General features: G+C 44.3%; 1 protein-coding gene across 5 annotated transcripts in view; it reads right to left on the bottom strand.

Moving 5' to 3' along the window:
* Positions 1 to 8,516, bottom strand: part of DNAH9 (dynein axonemal heavy chain 9) — a 281,176-nt gene extending 272,660 nt beyond the window's left edge. For all 5 annotated transcript variants that reach the window (XM_070479111.1, XM_070479112.1, XM_070479113.1 and 2 more), the window contains exon 1: positions 8,092 to 8,516. In XM_070479111.1, coding sequence (XP_070335212.1) covers positions 8,092 to 8,508 — 417 coding nt within the window. In that variant the 5' untranslated portion in view covers positions 8,509 to 8,516. The remainder of the gene's footprint in view (positions 1 to 8,091) is intronic.
* Between the last annotated feature and the right edge of the window lie 19,150 nt (positions 8,517 to 27,666).

The following is a 27,666-nucleotide window of genomic DNA, read 5'->3' as shown; positions in this document are numbered from 1 at the left end:
CTATAACTAATGTAACAGCTTGTTTTCAGTCACATCTAACTCTTTGTTACCAACATCTGCTGGGTCATCGAAAAAGCAAGAGAGTTCCAGAAAAACATCTATTTCTGCTTTATTGACTATGCCAAAGGCTTTGACTGTGTGGATTACAATAAACTGTGGAAAATTCTGAAAGAGATGGGAATACCAGACCACCTGACCTGCCTCTTGAGAAACCTATATGCAGGTCAGGAAGCAACAGTTAGAACTGGACATGAAACAACAGACTGGTTCCAAATAGGAAAAGGAGTATGTCAAGGCTGCATATTGTCACCCTGCTTATTTAACTTATATGCAGAGTACATCACGAGAAATGCTGGGCTGGAGGAAGGACAAGCTGGAATCAAGATTGCCGGGAGAAATATCAATAATCTCAGATATGCAGATGGCAACACCCTTATGGCAGAAAGTGAAGAATTAAAGAGCCTCTTGATGAAAGTGAAAGAGGAGAGTGAAAAAGTTGGCTTAAAGCTCAACATTCAGAAAACTAAGATCACGGCATCTGGTCCATCATTTCATGGCATATAGATGGGGAAACAGTGGAAACAGTGGCTGATTTTATTTTTCTGGGCTCCAAAATCACTGCAGGTGGTGATTGCAGCCATGAAATTAAAAGATGCTTACTCCTCAGAAGGAAAAGATATGACCAACATAGACAGCATATTAAAAGGCAGAGACACTACTTTGCCAACAAACGTCCATCTAGTCAAGGCTATGGTTTTTCCAGTGGTCATGTATGGATGTGAGAGTTGGACTATAAAGAAGGCTGAGTGCCGAAGAATTGATGCTTTTGAACTGTGGCATTGGATAAAACTCTTGAGAGTCCCTTGGACTGGAAGGAGATCCAACCGGTCCATCCTAAAGGAGATCAGTCCTAGGTGTTCATTGGAAGGATTTATGGTGAAGCTGAAACTCCAATACTTTTGCCACCTGATGCGAAGAGCTTACTCATTTGAAAAAACCTTGATGCTGGGAAAAATTGAGGGCAGGAGGAGAAGGGGACAACAGAGGATGAGATGGTGGGATGGCATCACCGACTCGATGGACAAGGGTTTGGGTGAACTCCGGGAGTTGGTGATGGACAGGGAGGCCTGGCATGCTGCAGTTTATGGGGTCGCAAAGAGCAACTGAACTGAACTGAACTCTTTGAGACACCAGTGTTTCCCACAGAGGAAAATCCCTTGGACAGAGGATTTCCCAGGCAAGAATCCTGGAGTGGGTTGCCATTTCCTTCTCCAGGGAATCTTCCTGACCCAAGGATTGAATGCACATCTCTTGCCTCTCTTCCACTGGCAGGCAGATTCTTTACCACGAGCACCACCTGGGAAGCCCAGTGTAACAGAGAAGAAACCTGACTCTATGTGGGACCAGTTCCTCTTACTCTATCTTTGTACTTTGTTGCCTGTATTAGTCATGTTGGCTCTGCCTCTTTGTATTAATAAAAGGATGTTGCCCACAGCCAGAAATACACATGACAGTCCATTCACAAGGCTCTGCCTCCCAAGCCTGACCTTTCAAGGTATAATAAAAAAATTGCAGAACAGAGAATAATAATTGTCCAGTTGGAGGCTTACAATGTGACCAGACCCACTTGGACATCTGCAAGAATAAAGGATTCATGCACAAAGAAGTTTGCAATGAACAGCCACACTCCCTCCCCTTTTAGTAGAAAGAAGTCTAAATTCTCCCTCAGAAAAGATGGTTCTGCCAGTCCATCGTCTCAAACTGCCAGCTTTCTAAATAGAGTCACTATTCCTTGCTCCAGTGTCTTCTCTCTTGATCTATCGGCCTGCCATGTGGCAAGGAGTGTGAACTTGGATTTGGGGATGCTAGCACACTTTCTGTTCCAAGTGTCTTGATAAATTATTTTGAATTTCACGACAAGCCTGCAAGGTGTGTTGATCCTGACAGAGGGGAGCTCACACCACACTGCAGAACTTGACAGGACAAGGATTGGAACCTGGGTCCCCCAGATTCCTAATCCATGCTCCTGTCTCGGGAAAAGGACCTGAGACAGAAGGCAGATGCCCCCCACCCCCTGCCTTGGGAGAGTGGGGGTAAATCCATGGGAGAGTCATTTCCTGTGGACTGAAACAATTAAGGGAGGAGGCTGGACCCTGCACAGATCACACATTTCTTGTTCTGGAAGTCAGGCAACTTCCCAGACCTCACATGCGCAGAAAAGGCTCCTTGGAGCCCAAAGGGGAGTTATGCCAAGGGATGTTCTACCAGGATGCATTTTCAGTAAAATCCATCTTGGCTAAGGGATGCTTGGACACACTTGAGAGGATCCTGAGATAAACCAAATATGGGCAGTGAACCAGGCAAATCAAAATGACTGGCCAAGGAAAACTTGGAAGAAATACCCCATAAAAGTTAATTCAAACTGCCACGAGGGTGTGACTCAGCGACTCTCTCTCTCCCTGAATCCACCCGTGTTCTATCCACTTGTACTGTACTCTTTTCCTCTTAGTAAATACTTTACTTGCTTCACTACTTATGGTCTTTGTGGCAATTCTTTTCTGCAAAGTCAGAGGGCCAGGGCCCTTGTCACTGACCACTGGGGCTTTCACCGCCACGACCTAGCCCAGTCTCTGGCTGGGAACGCAAGCCCCGCTCCAAGCCATTGCGGGCTGAGACCACGGGAGATCAGACCCACACTTCTACAGAAAACCATCCAACAGCCTCCCCTTTCTGGCTCCCAACCCATTCATCTACAGCTGTACTTGCTTAACACATTAATGACTAGAGACGTATTAATATGTCTTTTGTTACCCAAACGTTATTGACCGAAAACCTATCAGTATGTTTTTAGAGAGTGATACAATTAACATCACCGAGTGAATTTGTTAGAGCTTAAAATTGATTAAGGGTTCATGATACAACTTATGAATGTCGTTATCATTCACATTTTGCTCCATTAGTTCTTTGTTCCAACCTTGTATATATTCTAAATGTGAAATTTTCAAAAATGGCGCATGGTGAAATTTTGAGTGAAGAAGAATTTTTTTTGCAAATTTTATGCAGATACGTTTCCTGACTGTCTGAGTGACATATATAATAATGTCTCTGTCATGGAAGCAATCTAGATGCCCATCAGCAGATGAATGGATAAGGAAGCTGTGGTACATATACACCATGGAATATTACTCAGCCGTTAAAAAGAATTCATTTAAATCAGTTCTAATGAGATGGATGAAACTGGAGCCCATTATACAGAGTGAAGTAAGCCAGAAAGACTAAAGACCATTACAGTATACTAACACATATATATGGAATTTAGAAAGATGGTAAGGATAACCCTATATGCAAAACAGAAAAAGAGACACAGATGTACAGAACAGACTTTTGGACTCTGTGGGAGAAGGCGAGGGTGGGATGTTTCGAAAGAACAGCATGCATATTATCTATAGAGAAACAGATCACCAGCCCAGGTGCGATGCATGAGACAAGTGCTCAGGCCTGGTGCACTGGGAAGACCCAGAGGAATCGGGTGGAGAGGGAGGTGGGAGGGGGGATCACGATGGGGAATACATGTAACTCCATGGCTGATTCACATCAATTTATGACAAAACCCACTGAAATGTTGTGAAGTAATTAGCCTCCAACTAATAAAAATAAATGAAATGAAAAAAGAAATAATGTCTCTGAAAATAGCAGTTCTTCGGAGTATAGTTCTGATTCACACGATGTGAACATTAGACCAACAAAAAACCTTAATGATTGATTCTGATACAGAAAGTAACAATGAAACTCACGGTGCGGGAGAACGCTCCTTTGCTTCTACAGAACAGTGGACTGAAGACAACATTAAAAATTAGAAGACTTTACAGGTGTGCCTATACTGAATATAGTAACTCACAGAGAGTTAGTAAAATGACAATTAATTTTTGGCCTGCTGAAATAAAAATTGCAGGCCAGGCGTTAGTTTCTGCAAAAATCCCCCAGTCAACAATGAGTTAACAGGAACTAAGGAAGAATCTCCAGAAATGGCCAGGGAGAAAAGTACAGAAACTACTGGAACCAGAAAAGTCCAAAATGGCCAAGGGCCTCCACCCACGATGCGTCCACCACGCAGGAGGCTCTGCGCATGCCTGCTCCTCCCACTCAGCCCCGCCCTCACTGTCCACCCTGCGCCATGCAAGACACCCCAGGCCCCCAGGAGAGAACGTGGCCTTTTTTAGAGGCGCACCTCTCCTACTTCTGCTGAACCTGTTTTCCTTTACTTGGCACCAGCCGGCACTGGACGAGGGAAGGACCCAGGTGGAGGTCCACCCGACTGGACACCCGATTGGAAAAGGTCGGTAACACTCCCGCTCCAAAACCCCAAATTTCCAACACAGTATCCGAGCGCCAGAGCCCTAGGAAAGGAAACCTGGCTGGCGGCAGTGAATAAAGGGACAGAGAGGAGGGAGAAAGGGAGCAGGAGGGCTGGGTACCATAGTCCCTCACTTCTTTCTCCAAGCTTCCTGGATGTTACTTGCTTTTTACCTTGTATTGGTGTAATGGGGCAAAAACAAAGTTACAATTTATGGCTTCGGGATGTTTTGGCTTTAGTGCTGTTTTATGGGAAGGTGTTAGGAGAGGGGAGCTCATAGCCAAAGGTGGAGATGAGAGTGGGCAGGACAGCTGGGAGGGGACAAGGGGCTCCGGAGACTGAGATGAGCAAGATCCTGAATTAGCCCTGGATCGGCTTTGGGGAGTGTGAAAGAAGTGGACGGGACAGGGGTGGGTTGTGTGGCCCAGGGACTGCTGTTAAGAGGTTTTGAGAAATTCAAGTAAAGGCCTGAGGTATTTTTAAAAATATATTATTTTATTTAGATTTTTAAAAACAGTTAACACATTTACATGGTGCAAATTTTTTTAAGTACAAAAGCTTTACAGTAGAAATCAAGTCTTCAGTCTACCCCTGTATCTCCCGTGTCACCCATTTCCTCCCACCTAGGGATTACTCTGTAAATAAAGGTTTTTTCTTCACTCCCTCCCTTCTCTTTTTAGCAGAAATGGTAGCATACCTTTCTGCACCTTTAAAAACTTAAATCTTAGCATTATCCACAATAACCAGGAGGTGAAATGAACCTAATTGTCCATCCATGGATGAATGGGATAAAGAAAATGTATATATACAAACAATGGGATACTACTCAGCTTTAAAAAGGAAGGCAAGTCCATCACAGTGCTATCTTGAGAATGAACCTCCTTGAGGACAGTCTGCTGAGTGAAATAAGCCAGTCAGATAAGGACAAATGCTACTAGATTCCACTTCTGTCAGGTACCTAGAGAGGTTGAGTTAACAGACACAGAAAATAGAATGTGGCTGCCAGGGGCTGAGGGTGGGGGAGGTGGGAGTTATTCATGATTGTAGAGTTTTAGCCTTGCAGAATGGGTGGGTGATGATTTGTTGCACAATGATGGGCATGAGGTTAACTTATTGTACTGTACACTTGGAAATTGTGGAGAGAATGAATTTAATGTTCTTTTTTCACAGTAAAGAGAAAATTAAGGGCTGTCCCATATCATTTGTTCCCTTTAATTATAGATGGACCTAAATTTGTTCACCCAGTACCTCAGGATGAACATTCAGTTTGTTTCCAGCCTCTTTCAATGAACCAACGAAAATTCTCAAACATTTAAGAGTCTGAAGTGTTTTATTTTTATTACTTTTTGGCCATGCTGTGTGGCATGGGAAGATCTTTGTTCACCAAGCAGGGATGGAACCTGTGCTGCCTGCACTGGAAGCATGGTGTCTTAACCACTGGACCGCCAGGCAAGTCCCTAAGAGTCTGAAGGATCTTAAAATTACTTTTTCCAGTTGGACTGCATTTCCTTGGCCATGACCCTCTGTCCTCTACATTAGGTGTAGCTCCATCTCTGAACCTTTGTTCAGTCTGCTACCCAGACCTTGAAAGTTACCCTGCTCTCTGTTTATCCTAATCCTTTTCCTTGTTCAGGAGCCAGTTCAGCAATGGAGGTGAAGCAGGGCTCTCAGACCACGTGCATCTGTCTGTCCTACAAACCCAACAGCACTTCTTTTTCCATATTAGTAAACCTTTTTTATTCTGTAAATTAAAAATCTATTCATCTATTTTGTATTTTTTTTATCTTATTTCTTTTTTTTTTCTTTCTGTTGAAGAATAGTTGACTTGCAATATTGTTTCAGTTTCTGTTCTGGTGTACAGCAAAGTTTATACACACACACACACACACACATATATATATGCATGGATGTATGCTAAGTTGCTTCAGTCATGTCAGACTCTTTGTTGACACTATGGACTGTAGTCTGCCAGGCTCCCCTGTCCATGGGAATTCTCCAGGCAAGAATACTAGAGTGGGTTGCCATGCCCTCCTCCAGAGGATCTTTCCGACCCAGGGATTGAACCCGGGTCTCTTATGTCTCCTGCACTGGCTAGCAGGTTCTTTACCACTAGCACCACCTGGGAAGCCTATATATATATATATGTATATATACATATATATATGTATATATATATATTCTTTTTTAGATTCTTCTCCATTATAGGTTATTATAAGATATCGAGTATAGTTCCATATGCCATACATTAGGTCGCTGGTGGTTATCTATTTTATATACAGTTAATCTGTTAATCCTAAACTCCTAATTTATCCCTCCTCCCTTTCCCCTTTGGTAACAGTGAATTCATTTTCATGCACTTCTTCCCATCATCACTGTTCAAGAGGGATTTTGAACCAAGCTTGGATTCCTGCAGGGATGGATAATGTTCAGAAAACAAACAGCAATAAAGCCATTGGGTTAAGAAAATATTGAAATACTCCCATATCAACTGAACAATCTAGTTTCCCCAAGTCCCCTTGAGCTCCTTGGTCATCTGTGACCCTTCTGGAACTCCTGCTCCCCACAGCTTCCTAATGGAGCAACCAAAGGCCCAACACCTGATGTAGCAGAGAGCCTCTAGGACCCAGTTCAAGCACTGAGGCCAACTTTGTGTGTGTGTGTATATATGCATGCACGCACGTGCTCAGTTGCTCAGTTGTGTCTGACTCTTTTCCATCCCATGGACTGCAGTCTGGCAGGCTCCTCTGTCCATGGGATTTTCCAGGCAAGAATACTGGAGTGGATTGCCATTTCCTTTTCCAGGGGATCACCCTGATCGAGATTGAAGCCATATCTCCTACAATGGCAGGTGGATTCTTTACCACTGTGTCACCTGGTAAGTCCACTAGCTTTAAATATTTTATATATATGATGACATCCACAGGTGGGATCTTGTCATATTTCTTTGGTGCTCCCCACAGTACCTATCACAGGGAACATGATACAGCAGGGGATCAAGCCTACAGAGGCACATCCACTTCACTTCCAGGAAAGTTTTTACTCACATTCCAGAAAGTTCTAAATGTCTCTCACCCAGGCACCCCTGCCCTCTCGAGTTTTCTGCTGTGGTGCCACCGAAGCCCCCGTAATCCAATCCCTGGAGATCTTCCGCCCCTGTGCTCCAGGCGGACCCGTCCAAATGCCTGCTGGGCATTTCATATACTGGATGTCCCAGCTGCTTACCTGGGCACAGGGCTGACCTCCGATTCATGAATGAGATGAAAATCAAAACCAAACCACCTCTTCTTTTTAACTCTTTTCCTTCATCCATAGGAGATGCCCCTGGGTCTACGATTCCCTATCATTTGCGATGCCAGTTTATATAGGGGGGATTCAGAGATAGCGCCTCAAAAAGAGCTCAGGATCCAGGCCCTCTTCCGACTCCAGCCTCCCCTTGACTTTGGCCTGAATCCAGACCAGGAATGAAGCAAGCTCCCTGACTTGAAGACTCAGACCCGACCCCAGCTCAGATTTCCCCCAGCTTCCATTTCAAGCTCAGCCCAGGGTCCTACTTTCCCGCCAGCTCCGCCCCTCCAACATCGCCCCGCCCATCCTATTTTACTCGCGGCTCCTCAAACTCAGTTCCCCCCGGCTCTCGAGGCCCCGCCCCGGTTCTCCGGCCCCGCCCCGGCCCCGCCCCCTGCTCCCGTCCCCCCTCCCCAGCGGCGGCCGGCGCGGGGCGGTGGGCCTACTCTCACCTCAGAGAAGAGCGCGGCCAGATGCTCCAGCGGCGCGGCGGGCAGATCCCCGCACAGCACTGCCCCGCGGAGGCTGCCGGGGCCCGGCGGCTCGGGCCTGGTGCGCAGGAAAAAAAGCCCCTTAGCGCGAGGCGGGCCGGCCTCGGGTCCCGCGTCCAGCTCCGTGCGCACCGCCAGGCCCCCAGGCCCGGGCTGCACCACCAGCAGCGGTCGCGGACCCTCCGCGGCCCCCTGTCCCAGGAAGGCGTGCAGCAGCTGCCCCGCATCGGCCGAGCCCGCGCAGCGCTCCCAGGCGCCAGCGGGCGGCCGCAGGCTCCGGGCCACATAGGCCCCGAGGAGTCGCAGCCGTGGGTCGGCGCCGGGCTCCCCGTCCGCGTTGTCCTCAGCCTGCGCTGCCCGCTCCTCCGCGCTCGGCATCGCGCGCGAACCAGGATGCCGCGGTTTCCCGGGCGACGGGGACGCGACCAGGACTCCCTCCTCCGCTCCCCTCCTATTGGACACTTGACTCCCGGTCCCGCCCCCTCAAGGCCAATAAGGTAGGAGAGGCTCGGCAGGGGAAGGGGCGGGGTCGCGTCTCTGTTGCTAGGAGACCATCCGAGGCTCTGGTTTCCTGTCTAATCTAGCGGATTCGAGGTGCTCGCGTGTGACTGTCCAGGGCAATGGCTTTTTGATGAAGTACGTGGAGGCGCGATCAAAGATATAAATGCTGTTAAAGGAGGCTGCTGGCTAAAGTCACATTAAATTCTTTACAGGTCTCCAGTCACTTAAAGTATTATGGTTCTCCCACCTGCTCCCAAAATGTGTAATGCAAAGGTAAAGCAATGTCAAGTGTAAGGGAATTCGGCCAAGTTTTTATAGCTTTTCCATGATAACTGAAATGTTTTATAACAGTGCTTATGTGGCTACTGAGCATTTAGAATGTGCTGTGTTACTGGGGAATTGGCTGTTTCATTTTAGTTAATTTTAATTAATTTAAAATTAAATGATCACATGTGGCTAGGAGCTGTCATATTAGGCAGCTTAGCTTTAGAATTCTAATACCAATTATGAAAAAGTAAAATAGTTTTACTGTCCTGCATTGTTCGTTTCCTAAACGTGAGCTTAATCTGACAAATGGGGCCTCAAACTCTGACATCACTTTAATTTCCATGAGTATGGCAGCAGTTAGTTCTTTAAAAAAATTTTTTTTAATTTTTTGGCTGCACTGTGCAGCATGTGGGATCTTAGTTCCCTGGTCAGGGATTGAATCCAGTCCCCCTGCACTGGGGCGCGTGCAGTCATAACCACCAGACCGCTAGGCAAGTCCCAGCAATCAGTAAATGCATCGAAGCACTATTAAATATATAGTGTCTTCAGGGCCTCCCCATCCTGCCCTATGTCTGGATCTTGTCTTCAGAAAGATAAAATGTGAAGCACCTTCCCTGACCTCAGAAATTAGCATTTGTCACCTGCCAAGTCCTCCATGATCAGGATATAAAGAGCTTGGCCCGTTGTGTGCCTGTTAGGTGAGAATGGGACAAGGAAGGGGACAACCTGTGCAGCTGGAGGTGTGCAGGTCTGAAATGAGTCCCTCTCTGTCCTACCAGCCTAACTTTAGTCACCAATCTGAGAATGCAGACTTTCTAGTAAACAGAACATTTATAATGGGCTTCCAAGGAATATTAACAGAAGAAGCACTTATTCAAGGAGGCTCGGCTAATAAGAGCCCCTCAGGAAAAGCCAGGGGCCGGAAAGTAAAATGATTGATTTAATAATAACTGGGACATGGAAGGTGCTGTGATTAGGAGTGTCCACTTTACACCGTGAATCTTTAGGTTTGTAGAGCATGTTTTCTCAGTGCTGGATTAAACAGTAGGCAGACCAACCAAGAGTAAGTGGACAAAGCAGAAGCACTGAAACAATTTTTAAAATGGATTTGATAGTTGACATTTCTGAAAAAAGCATCAGGGAAAAATAGAAATGTTGGGGGCTTCTTATACATATCACAGTTTAGTTGGGTTTTAATTTTGCAGATAGAAAGGCATCCTTATTGTTTTCATGCTTGGCAACTCCAGATGTGTGAGTCCTGTTCATGCTTTGTGTGTAGAGAGAATTTAGGGCCATTAAGTTCCTATAAACTCTTCAGACAAAATTCCTGCCTCCCCCTCCCCCTTCATGACCCATTTTATCCTTCATTCTCTACATCCCTTTGCCCCAGTATGTAAAATAATAGACACAGAAGCCTGTGGTGATGACTCGAAAGTGTCTGAGAGTGAAGGCTCCAGGACACTGGCAATGTCAGGTTTTGGTGGTTTTTTTTTCTGTCAAACTTTACATTGTCTCCATTTTAGAAGGAGATTGAGGGGGATGTCCATATGGAATTTATTGAAAACAATCGACATTGTCTTTCTATTGTGGAATTATGGTATGAAAAGTGAAAGTTACTAGTGTATTAGTTATCTGTTACTGGGTAACAGATTACCCCCAAAGGTAGCAGCTTAAAAAAGCCATAGACTATTGTATTATCTCACAGTTTGTAGTGGGTCAAGAATATGGAATCAGTTGCCTGGATAGTTCTGGTTCAGGATGTCTCTTAGTGTTTCAGGCAAGATGACATCAGGGGCTGCATCATCTGAAAGCTTGACTGGGGCTGGAGGAACCACTTCCAAGATGGCTCATGCCCATGACTGGCAAGTCAGTGCTAACTCTCAGCAGGAGGCTGCAGTTTCTCAGCATGTGGAGCTCTCCCCTGGATGCTTGAATGTCTTCATAACACCTTGGCTGCCTTCCCCTAGCCCTGGTGATCTGAGAGCAAGACAAGCCCCAGTGTCTCTTAATGATTCGCTCTGAAGGTCCCACACTGTCATTTCTGCAGTAATCCCATTAGTTACAGAGTTTTACCCTATTCCCTGTGAAAGAGAGCTAGACCAGGATGTGAACACCAGGGCATAAAAACCATTGGTTGCTCTCTGAGAGGCTGGCCACTATGAAGGTATTAAGGAAGATGTTGAATCTGTGTAATTGTTCAGATGAAATAATTGCCATTTCTTTAAGAGGCTTGAACTTGCTTCAGTAAGCATTGCATTTTGTATATCAGATGTTTTACTTGAAATGGCTGGGCATAATTCCTGTGTAACACTTTTAAATAATGATCTCTTTACATTCTGGATAGTTGTCGTTGACAAGGTTTCTTCATGCAAGCAAGTAATGCAAAATTTAAAGCCTTTTAGAATTATTCGAGAGTGAACAGGTGATGTTATATTTACATAATCTAACAGCTCTTCCTTTTCTTTGTTGACAAATGTTATGTTGAGATTTCTTGTGTGCTGCTAGTGGATACTGAATCTAAATCAACCTTTCTGTATCAAATATTTGAAAGTAATGATTCAGTTTTCATTCAAAGAACATGCATGTCTTGTTCGAATGGTCTCCTCCCAGCCACCTTGAATGCCCTAAGTGAAGATGTCAGACAGTCATGGGCCAGATATATTAGATACATACAGAAGGACAGTCCAGACTACTTGGGGCTCCATGTTGGAGATATGTATAAGAATATTGATTGTTATGCTGTGCATAATAGCAAAATTAGGGGAAACAAACCAAGTGTTCATCCATGATAGAATGTATAGATAAATTATGGTGTGTGCTATTCATAGGGGCTTCCCCCATGGCACAGTGCAGAAGACGCAGGAGATGCGGGTTTGATCCTCACTCAGGAAGATCCTCTGGAGGAGGGCATGGCAACCCACTCCAGTATTCTTGCCTGGAGAATCCCCATGGACACAGGAGCCTAGTGTACATGGGGTCGCAAAGAGTCAGACACAACTGAAGCGACTGAGCACGCAGGCACTATTCATAGAATAGAGTACTACACAGCAGTAAAAATGAAGGGACTGTAGCTGCATTCATGAACAGGATGAATCTCAAAAGCATGATGTTGAACAAAAAAAGCAAGTTACAGATGAGTATATTAGAGTATATTTATTAGAAGTTTCAACCTAAATGAAACAAAAAGTATATTTTCAGATATACCTATGTAGTCATCTAGAGAAAAGGGAGGGGGTGATTATCACAAAATTTAGATTTTGATCCCTTCTTGTTGGGGTCAAAGAGACATGAGATAGTAGAGCTTTTATGTTCCTGGTAATATTTTATTTCTTAAACTGGCTTACGTGTTTTCATTTTATCATTCTACTTAAACTGTGCATCATACCTTCTGTACTTCTTTGTATGTATGATATACTTCACAATTATAAAAAATAGAAAAGGATGTGTCATTTCTTATACTCTGAGTATTGTGGGGCAGTTAATTTCAGTTGTCTAGTCGCTGAGTCATCTCTGACTCCTTTGCAATCCCATGGACTAGCCCTCCAGGTTCCTCTATCCATGGGACTTTGGGAATAAATGCTAATAATTCATTAGGTTTCTAAGATTACATATCAAATACTTTTAAAATGTTAATTGATCAATTTTACAAATTTTATAGTTAGGTCTATTACTGGTGACTTCTTTCTCATCAGCTCTATCTTAGTTTACTTCTTGGCTCTGTTCAACCCAGGAGAGTCCAGATTCACTGACCTTTTTGCTTCCATGACAACATCTTTTCATCAGCCACTTCCTCTCATACTCTCTCTTTTTGCCCATCCCTTCCACATAGGTGTTGCTGTGGCATCTCTCAGAGCTGGTCCTCTCACTTTAAAATATCATCTTGTATGAACTTACTCACCCAGGGCAGCAATTCTCCCCTTTATGCTAATGGCCCCCAAAACCACATCTCCAGCCCAGAATTAGAGAGGTATACCACTGTAGGATAATACCTATGTTCTTTTCAAAGCTATATAGAAATTATTCCACAGTTTTCCTGAAACTCATTGTTGGAGAGAATTCTGAAGCCAGCTTGATTTTTGACCCTTTGTAGGTAACATTTTGAAATGACATGATTGTTTAAGGACGTTTTTGTCCTCCCTTTTAATTTTTGTGACTTTTAAAAATGTTTTAGGGTATAAGTAATGTCCCCTTCAATTGATTTTTGCCTGAAATTATGACAGCCTGTTTGGTTCTCATAATGACGGGTTTCTTCACAGCATGACTTGTTGTTGCAGGGAATTTTTGACTCCCTTGGCACTCTCTGGTCTGGTTTTCCGACCATGTAAACCGATAGCGTGGGCTAACAATTACAAGTAGGGGCTGCATTTTGAAATACTAATTGAGGTTTTCTATTCCTGTGTGTTTGGATGTTGCCCTGCAGCTCTTTTACTTGGTGAGCTAGTGACATTTAATGCCTTGGGGAGTGTGACCACAGCCTGAAACAGTCCATTGAACTTCTCAATACTTTTTAAACACAGAGCAGAGACAGTAGCGGTGAAAGCCTTGCTACTTCTTTTCTTTCCTTGTAAAAGGGAAGCACTTAAGAGGGAGAAAAGGTTTATGTTGTGTTGCTCCTTTGGTTTAATTCCAAGAGCTTGGCTTTGAATACACAGGGCAGAGTCTGGAGGACGGAGAGGTTAGACTGTGAATGCTAAGCTGCAGAATGTGAATGCTAAGAGCCAGTGGTGACTTGATAAGCAGATATCCTTAAGAGGAGGAATGAGAATTCTTGCTAGGATTGGGGTAGGGGGGCTTCCCGATAGCTCAATGGGTAAAGAATCTATGTGATTTGGCTTAAGCTAACAGGATTTTTCCATTCCCTGGGGACAGTCACCAATTTGGCAATGGACATGTGACTCCACTGGGGCTTCCCAGGTGGCTCAGTGGTAAAGAATTCATCTGCCCATGTAGGAGACACAAGAGATGTGGGTTCAATCCCCTGGTCGGGAAGATCCCCAGAGAAGGAAATGGCAATCCACTCCAGTATTCTTGCCTGGAAAATCCCATGGACAGGGGAGTCTGGTGGGCTACAGTCCATGGGGTGGCAAAAGAGTTGGACACGACTGAGCGACTAAACAGCATGTGACTCCATCAAAAGAGCAGAGTCAGGGATAACTAATGTCTTTCTAGTTCCTCTTGGACTTGAACCTAGAAGGATAAGGGCAGGGCTTCAAACCAGTCAATCCTAAAGGGACTCAATCCTGAATATTCATTGGAAGGACTGATGATGAAGCTGAAGCTCCAATACTTTGGCCACCTGATGTGAAGAACTGACTCTTAAGATCCTGATGGAAGACTGACTGATTAGAGAAGATCCTGATGCTGGAAAGGATTGAAGGCAGGAGGAGAAGGGGACAGAGGATGAGATGGTTAGATGGCATCACTGACTCGATGGACATGAGTTTAAGCAAACTCCAGGAGATGGTGAAGGACAGGGAAGCCTGGCGTGCTGCAGTCCATGGGGTTGCAAAGAGCCAGATACGACTTAGCAACTGAACTGCATTGAATGGGACCACCTTGGTACCATGAGGGGAGGAGTCATCTGAAAATGGAGCAAAAAGGACTTCCCTGGGGGTCCAGTGGTTAAGACTCCACACTTCCACTGCAGGGGCCATGGGTTCAATCCCTGGGGAACTAAGATCCCACATGCTGCACTCCGTAGCCAAAAAGTTAAAAAATTTTTTAAAGAAAAAGGAAAATGGAGCAAGAAATGAAGATGGATGGCAAAGGGATTCAGCCATGAAACTATTACAACATTGTTAATTGGCTGTACTTCAATATAAAATAAAAAGTTTTAAAACATCTACTTATCTATTTTGCCTGTTTGTTGACCTAGCATTAAAACAGTTTTTAAAAGCCTGTCAAAGGATGCCCATCAAAGCTATAAACTTTAAAAAGAAAGAAAGAAATGGAGAAGAGAAAGCAGCTGCTGATAACACTGTTTGAGCAGCAGTCACCACGCTGGACTCTTCATTGACGAAAGTGAAGACATTCCCTCCCCAGGAAGCCAGTTGCTGTCCCTCTTACTTATGAGTCGCAACTGATGCAACTGTCAGGGAAAGAAACATTTCTTTAGGAAAGAGGAGAGATGAAGATGTATTTTGAAATCTATCAGGGAGACACTTGAGAGAAAACACAAAAGGGCCTCTTCCTGAAGCAATTCCTGCAGGACACGTGAAGGGTGAAACTTCAATCGCTTTGCTTGCCATTTAAGGTCTCCAGATCACGGACTCTTTTCTTGATTTTCACCCTGCTTTTAAATTGAGGCAGTGAACCAGAAATTAACACGGGCACATTTCCCTGTGTTTATTCTCCATTCAATGTTTAATTCCCAGAAGGATGAAAGAAATACTTACTTAATTAAACGTGCTGAACAATAACCATCCTCATTTGCTTTTCACGTAGACTTGTCTCACAGAAATACACCGTGAAGAGTTGATGAAGCTATTTTTAAAGAAATGAATTTCGCACACCACTTAATTATAATAATCTATAGAGTGTAACTGTACATTTTCCACCTCAGGAAACAGGTGGGCAGAACAAGGAAAGCTGCAGAAAGCATACATTCTCAGCTTTTGTGTGTGTGTGCTTGCGAGAATTCTTGGGGCTTGGCATTCACTTTAGTTCTCGGATATGAGCCTCTTGATTTCGAAAGAAATGGTATATTTCAGATGCCTGGGGTGCTGACCGTTCTGGTGGGGTGATTACATATTTTCTACATATATATCTTCAGTCATGACTACATGATGAAATGAAGTAGGGCATGTATTATCAAGCATCTGAAAACTTCTGTTCGCCCCTGAGCTGGTCAGGCCGGCGGGTGTAGAATGAGGAGGGGGCTGGGAAAGAGTTGTGATTAGAAAATGAAGTCTATTCTTTATGGTGCCTGGAACTAAGGAGAACAGAAAAGATCCTTGATTCTTTATCTCATTGTTATCTGCTCTCATATACAAAGATAACTTTCCTGATTTTTGTCCAGGAAAGAGGAAGTTCTCGGTTCTCTTCCACTCCCTTCCTCTTCTTCAGGGGACAACACCTTTCCTAACAGGAGACACAGAACTAGATGGTCCAAGTTACTTCTAGGATATAACAGATATCCCAAAGAAGAATTTTCCGAGGGGTTACAGAGATCTGTCTAGTCAAAGCTATGGTTTTTTATAGTAGTCACATATGGATGTGAGAGTTGAACTATAAAGAAAGCTGAATGCTGAAGAATTGATGCTTTTGAACTGTTGTATTGGAGAAGACTCTTGAGAGTCTCTTGGACTGCAAGGAGATCCAACCAGTCCATCCTAAAGGAAATCAATCCTGAATATTCATTGGAAGGACTGATGCTGAAGCTGAAGCTCCAATACTTTGGCCACCTGATGCAAAAAACGGACTCGTTTGAAAAGACCCTGATGCTGGGAAAGATTGAAGGCAACAGAAGAAGGGGACAACAGAGGGTGAGATGGTTGGATGGCATCACTGACTCAACGGACATGAGTTTGAGTAAGCTCCGGGAGTTGGTGATGGACAGGGAAGCCTGGTGCGCTGCAGTCCATGGGGTCGCAAAGAGTCGGACACAAAGCAACTAACTGAGCGACTGGACTGAGCTGAAGAGATGAGTTGGAGCTTCCCTGGTGACTCAGCGGTAAAGAGTTCAGTTCAGTCGCTCAGGGGTGAGGAATCTGCCTGCTAATGCAGAAGACAAGCGTTTGGTTCGAGCCATGGGTCAGGAAGACTCCCAGGTGAGGAAATGGCAACCCACTCCAGTATTCTTGCCTGGAGAATCCCCGTGAATGGAGGCGTCTGGTGGGCTACAGTCCATGGGGTCATAAGAGTCAGACATTACTTAGTGACTAAGCCATCACGCTAAGCCAGAGATGTATGAGGGTAAGGAAGCCCAGCTCTGACTAACTGACTTGGAGCTTCTGTATTTTTAGTTGAGCAACCAAACCATGGTTCTCAGACATGTTGTGTTTAGCCAGAACACACTGGCCCAGAGAGTGTTTTCATTTTAAATGAATTGCTACCTTTAAAAATCAGTGTACTTTTCATCCTTTAACATATTAAAGACAGGCCATTCTGGGCTGGCATTTTTATGTCTAGCGATTTGCTAGAGGTGCTGTGCTGTCTGATTTCATAATCATGTCTCCCTCCTAAGGGGTCTCACTTGTCTATATTGGGCTAACATTACAGATAGTCTAGAAATTGTGTCTCCTCCAAGGCAGGAGTTATTGTCTTATAAGGGATAAAGCTGGGAGTGAGGGGGACTAGGAGGACCAGAGAGAGTGTGCCTTTTCTAAGGGGAACAGCAGTCACTCACTCACCGGGCCCCTGTTGCAACCGCCGATTTACCAATTCCTCAGTTGCAAGTGGGACTGATGGACTCTGCCTATCAGAGAGCTGTCAAAGCTGGGTCCAGGAAAGGAAGAAAAAGGGGGGCAAAGGTCAGAGCAGTGATGCCCGACTCTGCCTCTTAAGGTGTGTGCCCAGTACTCCCTTCTCCCTTTGTGGTGAATCTACCACATTTAAGCCAAACCCTGGATGAGCAATGAGGCTGTCTTGTAGAGGAGGTGCTGTTGGAGGATGGCTGTTTGCTGCTTTGTTTTCAGGGAACATGTGGCATCTTTATTCCAAGTGAGTCCTCCAGCCCCACTTCTTTTAAAAATTAAAAGGATAAAAAAAAATTAAAAGAATAAATTTTACTTTTTCCATGATAAAGGGAAGGCATGCTCATTATGGAAAATTGGGAAGATGCATACAAGTAAAAGGAAATTTAAAAATTACCTAAAGAAAAAAAAATTACCTAGACTCACCACCACTGTTAATAGTTAAGGGTAACTTTCTTCCAATCATTTTGCTTCATACATGCACACACACACAAACACATTTATATACAAAATGATCTTTTTTTTTTTTTAAAGACCTGATATATTTTATTTTTTTTGAATAAAGACCTGATATATTTTAAAGAGAACAGACTTTATTGCCCAGCAATTAAAATAATTTGAAGATGTATTTTTGTCCATAATTTATTGTGAGATGAACGTTAAAATACAATTTTAATTTTTATCACTTGCTTTAATGCACGTCTTCTTGAACAACTCTTCATTTTTCCTTCGAAAACGTTGTGTGCCACACCTTTGAGGTAATGAAGAGTTTTTAAGCACCACTGCTAAGGACTTGAACATTCATCTGCACGTACTCATCTTGTTACATGCACAGCGGTCCTCCTAGTGTTTTCACAGCCATCCTCTGTGACAGGTTTTTGGAAAACATTTATCACAATGATCTTCATCTTCAACTCACAGGCTCTGCTGCACAAAATGCGATTGAGCAGAAGGCATGCAGGAGAGCTCGAGGCGGCGTCACCCGGGTTGGGGAGGGGAAGGTGGCCTCATGGGATGACTCGGAGGCCGCGGCCGCGCCGACCGCTGGGCTGTGCCCGGCAATGGACCGAAGCCACCGGGATGGGGACCCCGGGGGCGGGACGCACAAGCCGGAGGGGCCTGAGGCCGACCTGTAGACCCGGGCACGGAGTCGGGTTCCCGGGAGAAATAAGAAAATGATCTAACTCCGTGGGGCCTTCTCCCTCCGAAGAGCTGGGCGACGTGCCCGCGGGCGTTGCCGCCACGCCCGTACGGTCGACAGACCCTCAATCACAAAATGATCTTATGATGTTTATAACATTGCCTATGCTGATTATATTCTGATCATAAAAGTAATGTATGCTAATTATAGAAAACTAGAAATTATCAAGAATTTAAAGAAATAACTTTAAATCAAATAGAGTCCCCACCACTTAGCGATAATTGATTTATTGCTATTATTTACTTACTCTTTTATCTATGCATTTTATACATACATATGATTCAGAGTTTTTTAGAGTATAGTATAAACAGAATAATCACAGTGCTAGATGGATGATGAATAGAAGGGGTCTTGTGACAAATACCAGCTTCTGCCAAGTAGTTTATTAGCGTCTATGTATGTATACATATATGTACAGGTATACCTATGTGCACATATATGTATTTTGGCTCACTGTGTGGTATGTAAGATCCTGAGTCCAAGGATCAAACCTGTGCCCCTTATACTGGAAGGCAGAGTTTTAACCACTGGACCACCAGGTAAGTCCTGATCTACAGATTTTTGTAAAAAACATTAATGATGTGGATAACTCGATATGGTGTTTAATCACCAGAAAATGACTCAGTCCTCAAGAGACCCCTGTGTTGCCCTGTGCAGTTGAAATTTTGAGGACAGGGTGTAAGTTCTGATTCAGCACAGGATCCACATGAATCTCCCTGGTCTCCCTGCCTTCAGCATGAAATCCTCCAATCCCTCCCTGCAGTAGAGCCCTAGTGATCCCTCTGAAATAGAGCCTTGATCTTGTCACCATGCTTCCTAGGGGCCTCAGTGCATCTTCTTTCTTGGGGTAAGGCCAGACTCCTTAACAGTGGGGCCTGCAGTAGTTCCTGCTCACGAGGAGACAACATGAGGGTCGAATGAGTTAATACCTGCAAAGTGCTTGGGAATCACGCCTTGAATTAATGCCAATGATCACTGTTCTTCTTTTCTGCATTCTTTCTCCATACTGTGGGGGACCAGGCTACCGGTAGCCCCAGATTCATATCATTAAGACCCATTCTTTGAGAAGAAGGGAATTTTCTCTCTTTAAGTCTTGGTTTAGAAATGAAAGAATCGGACCGGTCAGGGCTTCCCTTGTGGCTCAGCGGGTAAAGAATCTGCCTGCAATGCAGGAGACCTGGGTTCCATCCCTAGGTTAGGAAGATCCCCTGGAGACAGAAACAGCTACCCACTCCAGTATTCTGGCCTGGAGAATTCCATGGACTATACAGTCCATGGGATGGCAAAGAGTTGGACACGACTGACCTGACTTTCACTTTTAACTGGCCTGGTCTGCATCACGCACCTGCATTGGGAGTTGGCGTATGGGGGCGTCTAATACCCAGAGGCGTGTGGGGCACCGCGTGGTGACCAGGGCGATGGAGGACAAAGAATCACACGTCTGTGTGCCACCTGCTCCCTTCCCATCCTAGCCCTCTGTAGGGTTTTTTCTGCTCCTGACATGTTAAAGCCTCGTCGTCTTATAGCCCATTGAGGATGTCATGGTTTCCCATTCCTACAGTTTTATGATCCTCTTTTGAGGCTTTTCCATGAATGTTTCCTCTGCTTTAATCCAAGACATTGTGTCAAGGTCCCATGCCAGATGTGTTTATCTATATAATCATTGCATTGTTTATATAATATCAAGCAAGTAAGTCCTACAACTTAATTCCTTCCTTCTATCCCCTACTTTCCAGGTTATTCTTAGAAAATAAGAAGTCATTTGGTCACTCCACAGCTTAATAATTAATATGCCCAGTTCATTAGAACCCTAGCAATTCCAAATTAATGTGACACTGAAGCCTCTTCCTGGCCTAAGCTCAGGTATACTGGGGTTTGTCAGTGTCCCTGTGATAAGGGAGGGGCTGACCAGTGACAGTGGAGAAGGGAGAACTTTTCCACCCAGTTCCTCTATGGGTGAGGTCGTCCCTCTAGGTCACCCAGAGCACAGAGCTGAGATTCTTGTGCTTTATAGCAGGTTCCCACTAGCTCTTTTACACATGGTAGTATATATAAGTCAATCTTCCACCTCCCCTACCTCTGAGGGGTGGTGTACAAAGTATCTGATAACTGCAGAAGCACATATCAAAATCTAGGTGTCTTCTAATAAGTCAGATACAAAGAAACTTGCAAAAGAGTGAAGTGATTCCACCCTTGTTACTGTATTTTTGGAAAGTAACAGTGATTTCTCACAGCAGTGTGTTATTATGTTGACACATCATGGATTTATTGTTTTTATTTTAAAATGGCTTAATAAATAACTTTTTAAATTGTCTCCATTTTTTATTTATAGTATAATAAATGTATATAGATATGTCCCACCCAAGGAAAAGTTCTTTGGGGTCCTTAATACTCTTTTTAAAATTGGAATATAAGTGCTTTAAAATGTTGTGTTAGTTTCTGCTGTACAATGAAGTGAATATATATATATATATATATATATATTTTTTTTTTTTTTTTCTCCTTCTTGGACCTCCCTCCTAGCCCCCCATCCCATCCCTCTAGGTCACCCAGACCACAGAGCTGTGATTCTTATGCTTTATAGCAGGTTCCCATTAGCTGTTTTACACGTGGTACTGTATATATGTCAATCCTTTTTAAGAATATGAAGAGGTACTGATATCAAAAAGCTTGAGAACCACTCTTGTAAGACGTTGGGTCTCAGGATATGGATGTCCTAGGTTTAAAATTCATGACTGTAACTCAGAAATACAGATATTTCTTCCTTTCTATGTAAAGTGGTTCCGTGCTGTTGTGGGATCTGAAATTCCTAATCTTCAGACATATCCTTCAGATTCCTAGCCAGGGCACTCATTGTCTGAGTGCCTGAGAGGTGGGAGCCTGGTGTTCAAGGTGGGGGAAGGGCTTGCTCGGGAAGGGCTTGCTGTTCATAGATCTGTCTTGCTACCATTTCCAAGCTGCCATACCTGCCATATTCATCAGGAATTTTCCTCCCCAAAGCTGAGCAGAAGTCCATTCTGACCTCAGACCCTCCAATCTATCTTCAGGATTCTGTTGTCCCCCGCCCTTGTCCCCCCATCCCTAGGCGCCCACCCAGTGGTGACGATCAGGACCCTCAGAGATACACGTGTCTTGCTCTCTTCTGTGATTCTCCCTGAATCTCTTCTCTTGATGCAGGAAGGTATTTCTCTCTGTCCTGTACGGCCGGGAAGGACTCCCTCCACATTCCATATGCAATCTACTCTGGTTTCTTATCAAGCAGGGCTCATTGATACTTAAAGGTCAGCTTTCAATATCATAGGAAACAATTTCTCTTTCCACTCTGTGGCTCTTGCAATTACATGACAAGTTTTGCTCCTGTGAGCTTGACAAAAGTCAATTTTGAGAGTCAAGGTTGAACAAGCCTTCTTCCTCTGGTCTCTAGCTTTTTCTAGGAGCAGAGAGGTGGTAGGTTACTGTTGTTTGGCCTGGTGGGAGATAGAGTAGGGGTAAAAGGAAAGTGGGGGGGAACCACCAGTTTAAAATCATAAATACTCTGTTGTCAGGAAATATTTTAATTCAATTTCACAGAATTCACTGTTATCACATCCTGTTCGTTGTCTTTCTTCTTTGGAGTCTTAAGGTTGGAATTAAAGAGTAGATGCTATGTTTGCGAGCTGCTTTCTTAATATCTTAAGGATGTCCCACTGTAAAGAGACTGCTGAGGGTATGGGCTCATCCTCCACTTCTTTTTCAGAAAGCGGTCTAAAACTCCAGGGGTGGTGGAGTATGTGATCCAAGGTTCCCTGACCACAGTGATGGGACCAGGGATAGACTCTTGACCCAAAAGGTGACAGATTGCATTTTCTAAGGGTGGTCGTGGCCGTCTCTTCCATCAACATGCCTTTCTTACAATGAAAGCTTGCTACACCCTCTTTAGGTAGTGGAATCTGTGTCCCCTCCCCTTGAACCTGGGCAGAACTCCATGACTTAGAGAGTATACTATGTAACTTCTGAGGCTGCAGCACATGACACGCTACAGCTTTTACCTGACTTACTCTCTCCATATCTTCCCTGTGCCTACTCCCTCTCTTTCATCCTGTCTCTAGATACTTGCTCTGGGAACCCAGCTGCCATGTGGTAAGGAAGCCCAGGCCACATGGAGAGGATGCATGTAAGGGTTCCAATAGGTAATCCTGTTGAGGCTGTGACCAGTACATAAGAGCCAGACAGGTGAGTGAGGAAACCAGAGAGATGCCTCCAATCCCAGCCACCACCCAACAGCAACCGCATAAGGGACCCTTAGTGAGTCTGTGTGGTTGAGTTCAGACAACCCTCAGAACCATGAGGGATTGCAGCAGTCGAGAATTGTTGTTTGCACTATTAAATTTGGGGAGCTTTGTCATGCAGTGGTGGATAACCGATACACAAGGGGAATCGTTTATAGAGATTTTTTGCCTTTTTTCCCCAGACTTTTGGGACTGAGGTACAAAGAGACTGTGTCAGCTTGCTCCATGGGTTAGACCTAGGAGATTATGCAGATAGGACTGCTGAATGAAGGTGTCATCTTAGTCAGGTTTAGCCATGTGTGAAAGGAAACACACACGAGAGGAATGGAAATTTGCAGAGAAGGAAATGAGATAGAGAGTGTTGCTAGGGTTTTGAATGACTTTCTTTCTCTTTCTCAAAGAAGTTCACTGAAAGCTAGTATATTATTATTATTATTATTATTATTATTATTATTATTACATTTTGGCTGCACAGCTGGGCCTGTGGGATCTTAATTCTCTGACCAGGGATCAAACCCACAGCTCCTGGAACCCACAGACTCTGGAAGTTGCAGAGTCTTAACCACAGGACTGCTGGGGAAGCCCCATGATGGCTTTCAACTTCTTAGCTTTGAATAGGCCCACTTATACATTCTGAAAGGAAATCAGTCCTGAATATTAATTGGAAGGACTGATGTTGAAGCTGAAACTCCAATACTTTGGCCTCCTGATGCAAAGAACTGACTCACTTGAAAAGTCCCTAATGCTGGGAAAGATTGAAGGCCGGAAGAGAAGGGGACAACAGAGGATGAGATGGTTGGATGGCATCACTGACTCAGTGAACATGAGTTTGCTTAAACTCGAGGAGTTGGTGATGGACAGGAAGGCCTGGCGTGCTGCAGTCTATGGGGTCACAGAGAATTGGACACGACTGAACAACTGAACTGAACTGACTGATACATTCAGGACTTAGATCCTGTGAGATGCTTTTATATCTAACAATGATAATTAGTATTAAATTTATTCTCATTTAGTGTAATAATCATTATTAAATTAAATATTATTATTACTATTAAAATAATATTCTCATCTTTTGCCTTGACTAATTTCAGTTACTTTTTGTTTCTTGTAACCAAGTGACTCCTGATTAAAACATCTGCTAACCAATTTGAAATGGCTATGGACATACTGGGGGCTTCCCTGGTGGCTCAGAGGTTAAAGTATCTGCCTGCAATGCGGGAGACCTGGGTTCAATCCCTGAGTCAGGAGGATCTCCTGAAGAAGGAAATGGCAACCCACTCCAGTATTCTTGCCTGGAGAATCCCATGGATGGAGGAACCTAGTGGGCTATAGTGCATGGGGTCGCAAAGAGTCGGACACGACTGAGCGACTTAACTTTATGGACATGCTGGGCTTTCCTGGTGGCTCAGTAAAGCCACCTGCAAATGTGGGAGATACAAGTTCAATCCCTGGGTTGGGAAGATCTCCTGGAGAATGAAATGGCAACTGATTCAAGTGTTCTTGCCTCGGAAATCCCATTGACAGAGGAGCCTGGCAGTCTACAATCCATGGGGTCGCAAAGAGTCAGACACAACTTAGTGACTAAACAACAACAATGGACGTGCCACTGGCTTTATATAGAATAAATCTGCTGCAGGAAAGTTTTACCTGCTTTAAACCCTGAGAACATTTTGAGGGTTTTGCCACAGAGGAGGACCATTTGCTTCTGTAAATTCCCAGTCTTTGGCTCTCAGCACAGCATAGCATCTGTGATGGTCACTGATGCGACTCACTGGATACTTCCTGCTCCTCCTCTAGCTGGAAGGTCATAAAACCACATGTCCTGGCTTCTCTGAGGTGGGTGAGACTGTATAAGCAGACCAGAGTAGACTGATAGGTGTCACTTCTGGCTGCCTTTTAAGGATCCTGGGCAGACCTTCCACAGCTCTCTCTCATCTCTGGAAGCGGGGGTGGGGTGGGGCAGGGGGGTGGGGGGACTAGCTGGCACTGAGCCCTTGAGTAAGGACAGGGCAGGACCGCAGAAAGAAGCCCCTGCTGATCTGCAGCAGAGTGGGAATAGAAAATAACCTTTTGATGTCTTAAGGAGATTTGAGAGCTGTTTGTCACTATAGCAGAATCCAGCCTATCCTGCCTGATTCAGGGATTCTGCATCATCCATCGCCAAGACGACTGGGACCCTCCCGGGAAACCTCCCCACACAGCCCCTCCCGCTTCCTTCACGGTGGCCTCCGTCTTGCTTCCTTAAGAAGTTCCAGAGGAGCCGCTCTTCCTCCTCGGCTCCTTCTACACCCGAGGGTATGGGTCTGGTCCTGGGTCCCCATCCTCACCTGATTCTCCTTTCTCTTCAAATTTGAAAACTCTCAGGTTTGTGCAGTCTTAAAAACTTCTCATCAACCTATCCTTTCTTCTATTAAACTTTCCTACAAATAGTTTTGGGCTTCCCAGGTGGCCCTAGTGGTAAAGAACCCACTTCCCAGTGCAGAAGACATAAGAAATGGAGGTTCGATTTCTGGGGCAGGAAGATCCCCTGGAGGAGGGCATGGCAACCCACGGTCAGAGGAGCCTGGTGGGCTATGGTACATAGGGTCGCAAAGAGTCAGACACAGCTGAAGCGACTTAGCACGCATGCATGCACAGATAGTTTATACACCCTGCTTCAGTTTCTTAGTTCCCAAATAGTTAATCCTCTGTAAACTCATTTTTTTAAAAAAAGATTGAAATATAGTTAATTTGCATTATTGTATTAGTTTCAGGGGTACAGCCAAGTGATTCAGTTATATGTATGTATTTTTCAGATTTTTTTTCCATTATAGGTTATTACAAGATATTAAATAGAGTTCCCTGTGCTATACTGTAAATGCTTGTGTAAACTCATTTTTGTTCTGACCTCTTCGCTGAAGCTGGTTGCCTGAGATTGTTTGGCTACATAAATCAAGGCTGCTCTTATCCCCTGAATTCCAACTCTTTATTATCACAGAATTATAGAATTTCAAAACTGGAAAAAAAGCAGAGAATGGGCTTCTCAAACTTTACGGTGCATAGGGTCACCTAGGAATCTTGTGGAAAAGCAAACTCTGGGGGCTCACCTAGAGATTCTGATTCAATAGGTCTTGAGAAGGACTGGCAATGTACGTTGCCATGAGCTCCCAGTGGTACTGATGTGGCTGTGGACACACTGGGTTAAGTGACAGTGTTTTGTTTTTTCTCCAAGTCTGAAATGAAGACCGATGTATGGACTAACATCATTTGGGTAGTGGGGGAGGTCTTTTCTGTGGTTGCCATGGTGAACCAGCAGGAGTAGCTGTAACAGTGGTCCAAGAAAGAATCATTAGTGTACACACACTGGGGAACAATGGTCCCAGTATTCTACACTGGATGCCTATCTCCAGAACTTGGCCTTGGGGTTGAGATTGAAGCTGGAGGCGAAACAGCTTCTCGTCTTGGAGAGAGCCCTTGTCCTGAAACACATCTGAGCTGTGTATCCATGGGCAAACACAGAAAAATAATGAACTGTTGAGGACTTTCTGTGGAAATGCATTCTTTGGGATTTCCTTTTTTTAACAGAGAGGTTGCTGGTTTTGGGAAATCACAAGACGTTAAGTTAAACAGAAGAGGCAGCTTTCTAAGGACCTCATTCTTCCAATAGCTTAACACGTTCTCTTCCTCCATAACCGCCTTATTGATGCACGGTAGCCATGCGTGTCACTGGGAAAATGCTGCTTCATAAGTGATGGTTCCTGCCGTGGGTTCTCTTCTGCCATCCCATCACTCTGCACGCCGACCGTACCCTTCTGCTGAGACTAATGCTACCTGAGCATACCAGCTCCCTGCAGAGTCTAGGCAAAGTCACAGAAACAGGCTAAAAAAGATGAGAAGGATATTTAGAGACTTAGAGAGGTCTGGACCACTCTTTTTCTTTTAAATGAAAACACTGAGATTAGGAGAGGAGAAAGATGTCTTTCAAGGTGACACAGCAAAATGCTGGCAGAGCTAATATAGTGAACCAGAACTTCTGATACCTAGTCCGGTACTCTTTGACTGCACTCTAGTCTCATGGAAAGCTGAGATGGGCAAGGCCAAGCAGGATGGGATTCTTACAAGTTCACTCAGCTAACAAGAAGCCCAGATGAAATTTGAGTATTGTGCTGTGCTAATTCAGTGATAAAATATATCAGACATGGTGTTGTTTCATTTTGTTTTGTTCATCTAATATCCTAAATTTTACAGATAAGGACACCAAGGACCAGCGATGACATTGGTCCACACATCCCTGGTGTAAAAGTTACTGACTCACTCATTCTAGAACTTTCTAAGCACTCATTCCAACCTCTGCTCTTTCTGACTTTTCCACTCCTGACACATTTGCAGCCCATACCATTAGTGCTGTTGGATTTCTTCTTAGAATCTTGAAAGAAAATCTTTCTTATTCTTCCCTAGAGGTTTTGTGCTTCCTTCACGCTCAGCCAGAGGAGAAAGGTCAGTGTTCAAAGTGATGTGCAAGGTGAAAGCCTGGCTGAGACCCCTGGCATCTCGATGCTTCCAACATGAGTTTTCTCTGGCCTGGGCTTATTAATGATGGTGTATTAAAACCTCATTTTTATCTCATTTTTATAGATCTCACCAGTTTGGGATTAGTGACAATGGTGACAGAGGCCAAACTGAGGCTTATCTATGAGAATCAAGGAGGAAAATTTGAACAAATTGTTCACATTAATGATATTTAAAAGTGGTTATTTATAGAGAACAGGCTATGGTTGCCAAGTGGGAGGAGAAGTGGGAAAGGGAAGGAAAGGAAGTTTGGGATTAACAAATGCAAACTATTACATATAAGGTGAGTAAATAACAAGATCCTACTTTATTGTACAGGGAACTGTTGGGCTGGCTA

Source organism: Odocoileus virginianus, chromosome 17 (genome assembly GCF_023699985.2).
Source record: "Odocoileus virginianus isolate 20LAN1187 ecotype Illinois chromosome 17, Ovbor_1.2, whole genome shotgun sequence".
In the NCBI taxonomy this organism is placed as follows: Eukaryota; Metazoa; Chordata; class Mammalia; order Artiodactyla; family Cervidae; genus Odocoileus; species Odocoileus virginianus.
This window is presented reverse-complemented; position numbering and strand designations above follow the sequence as displayed.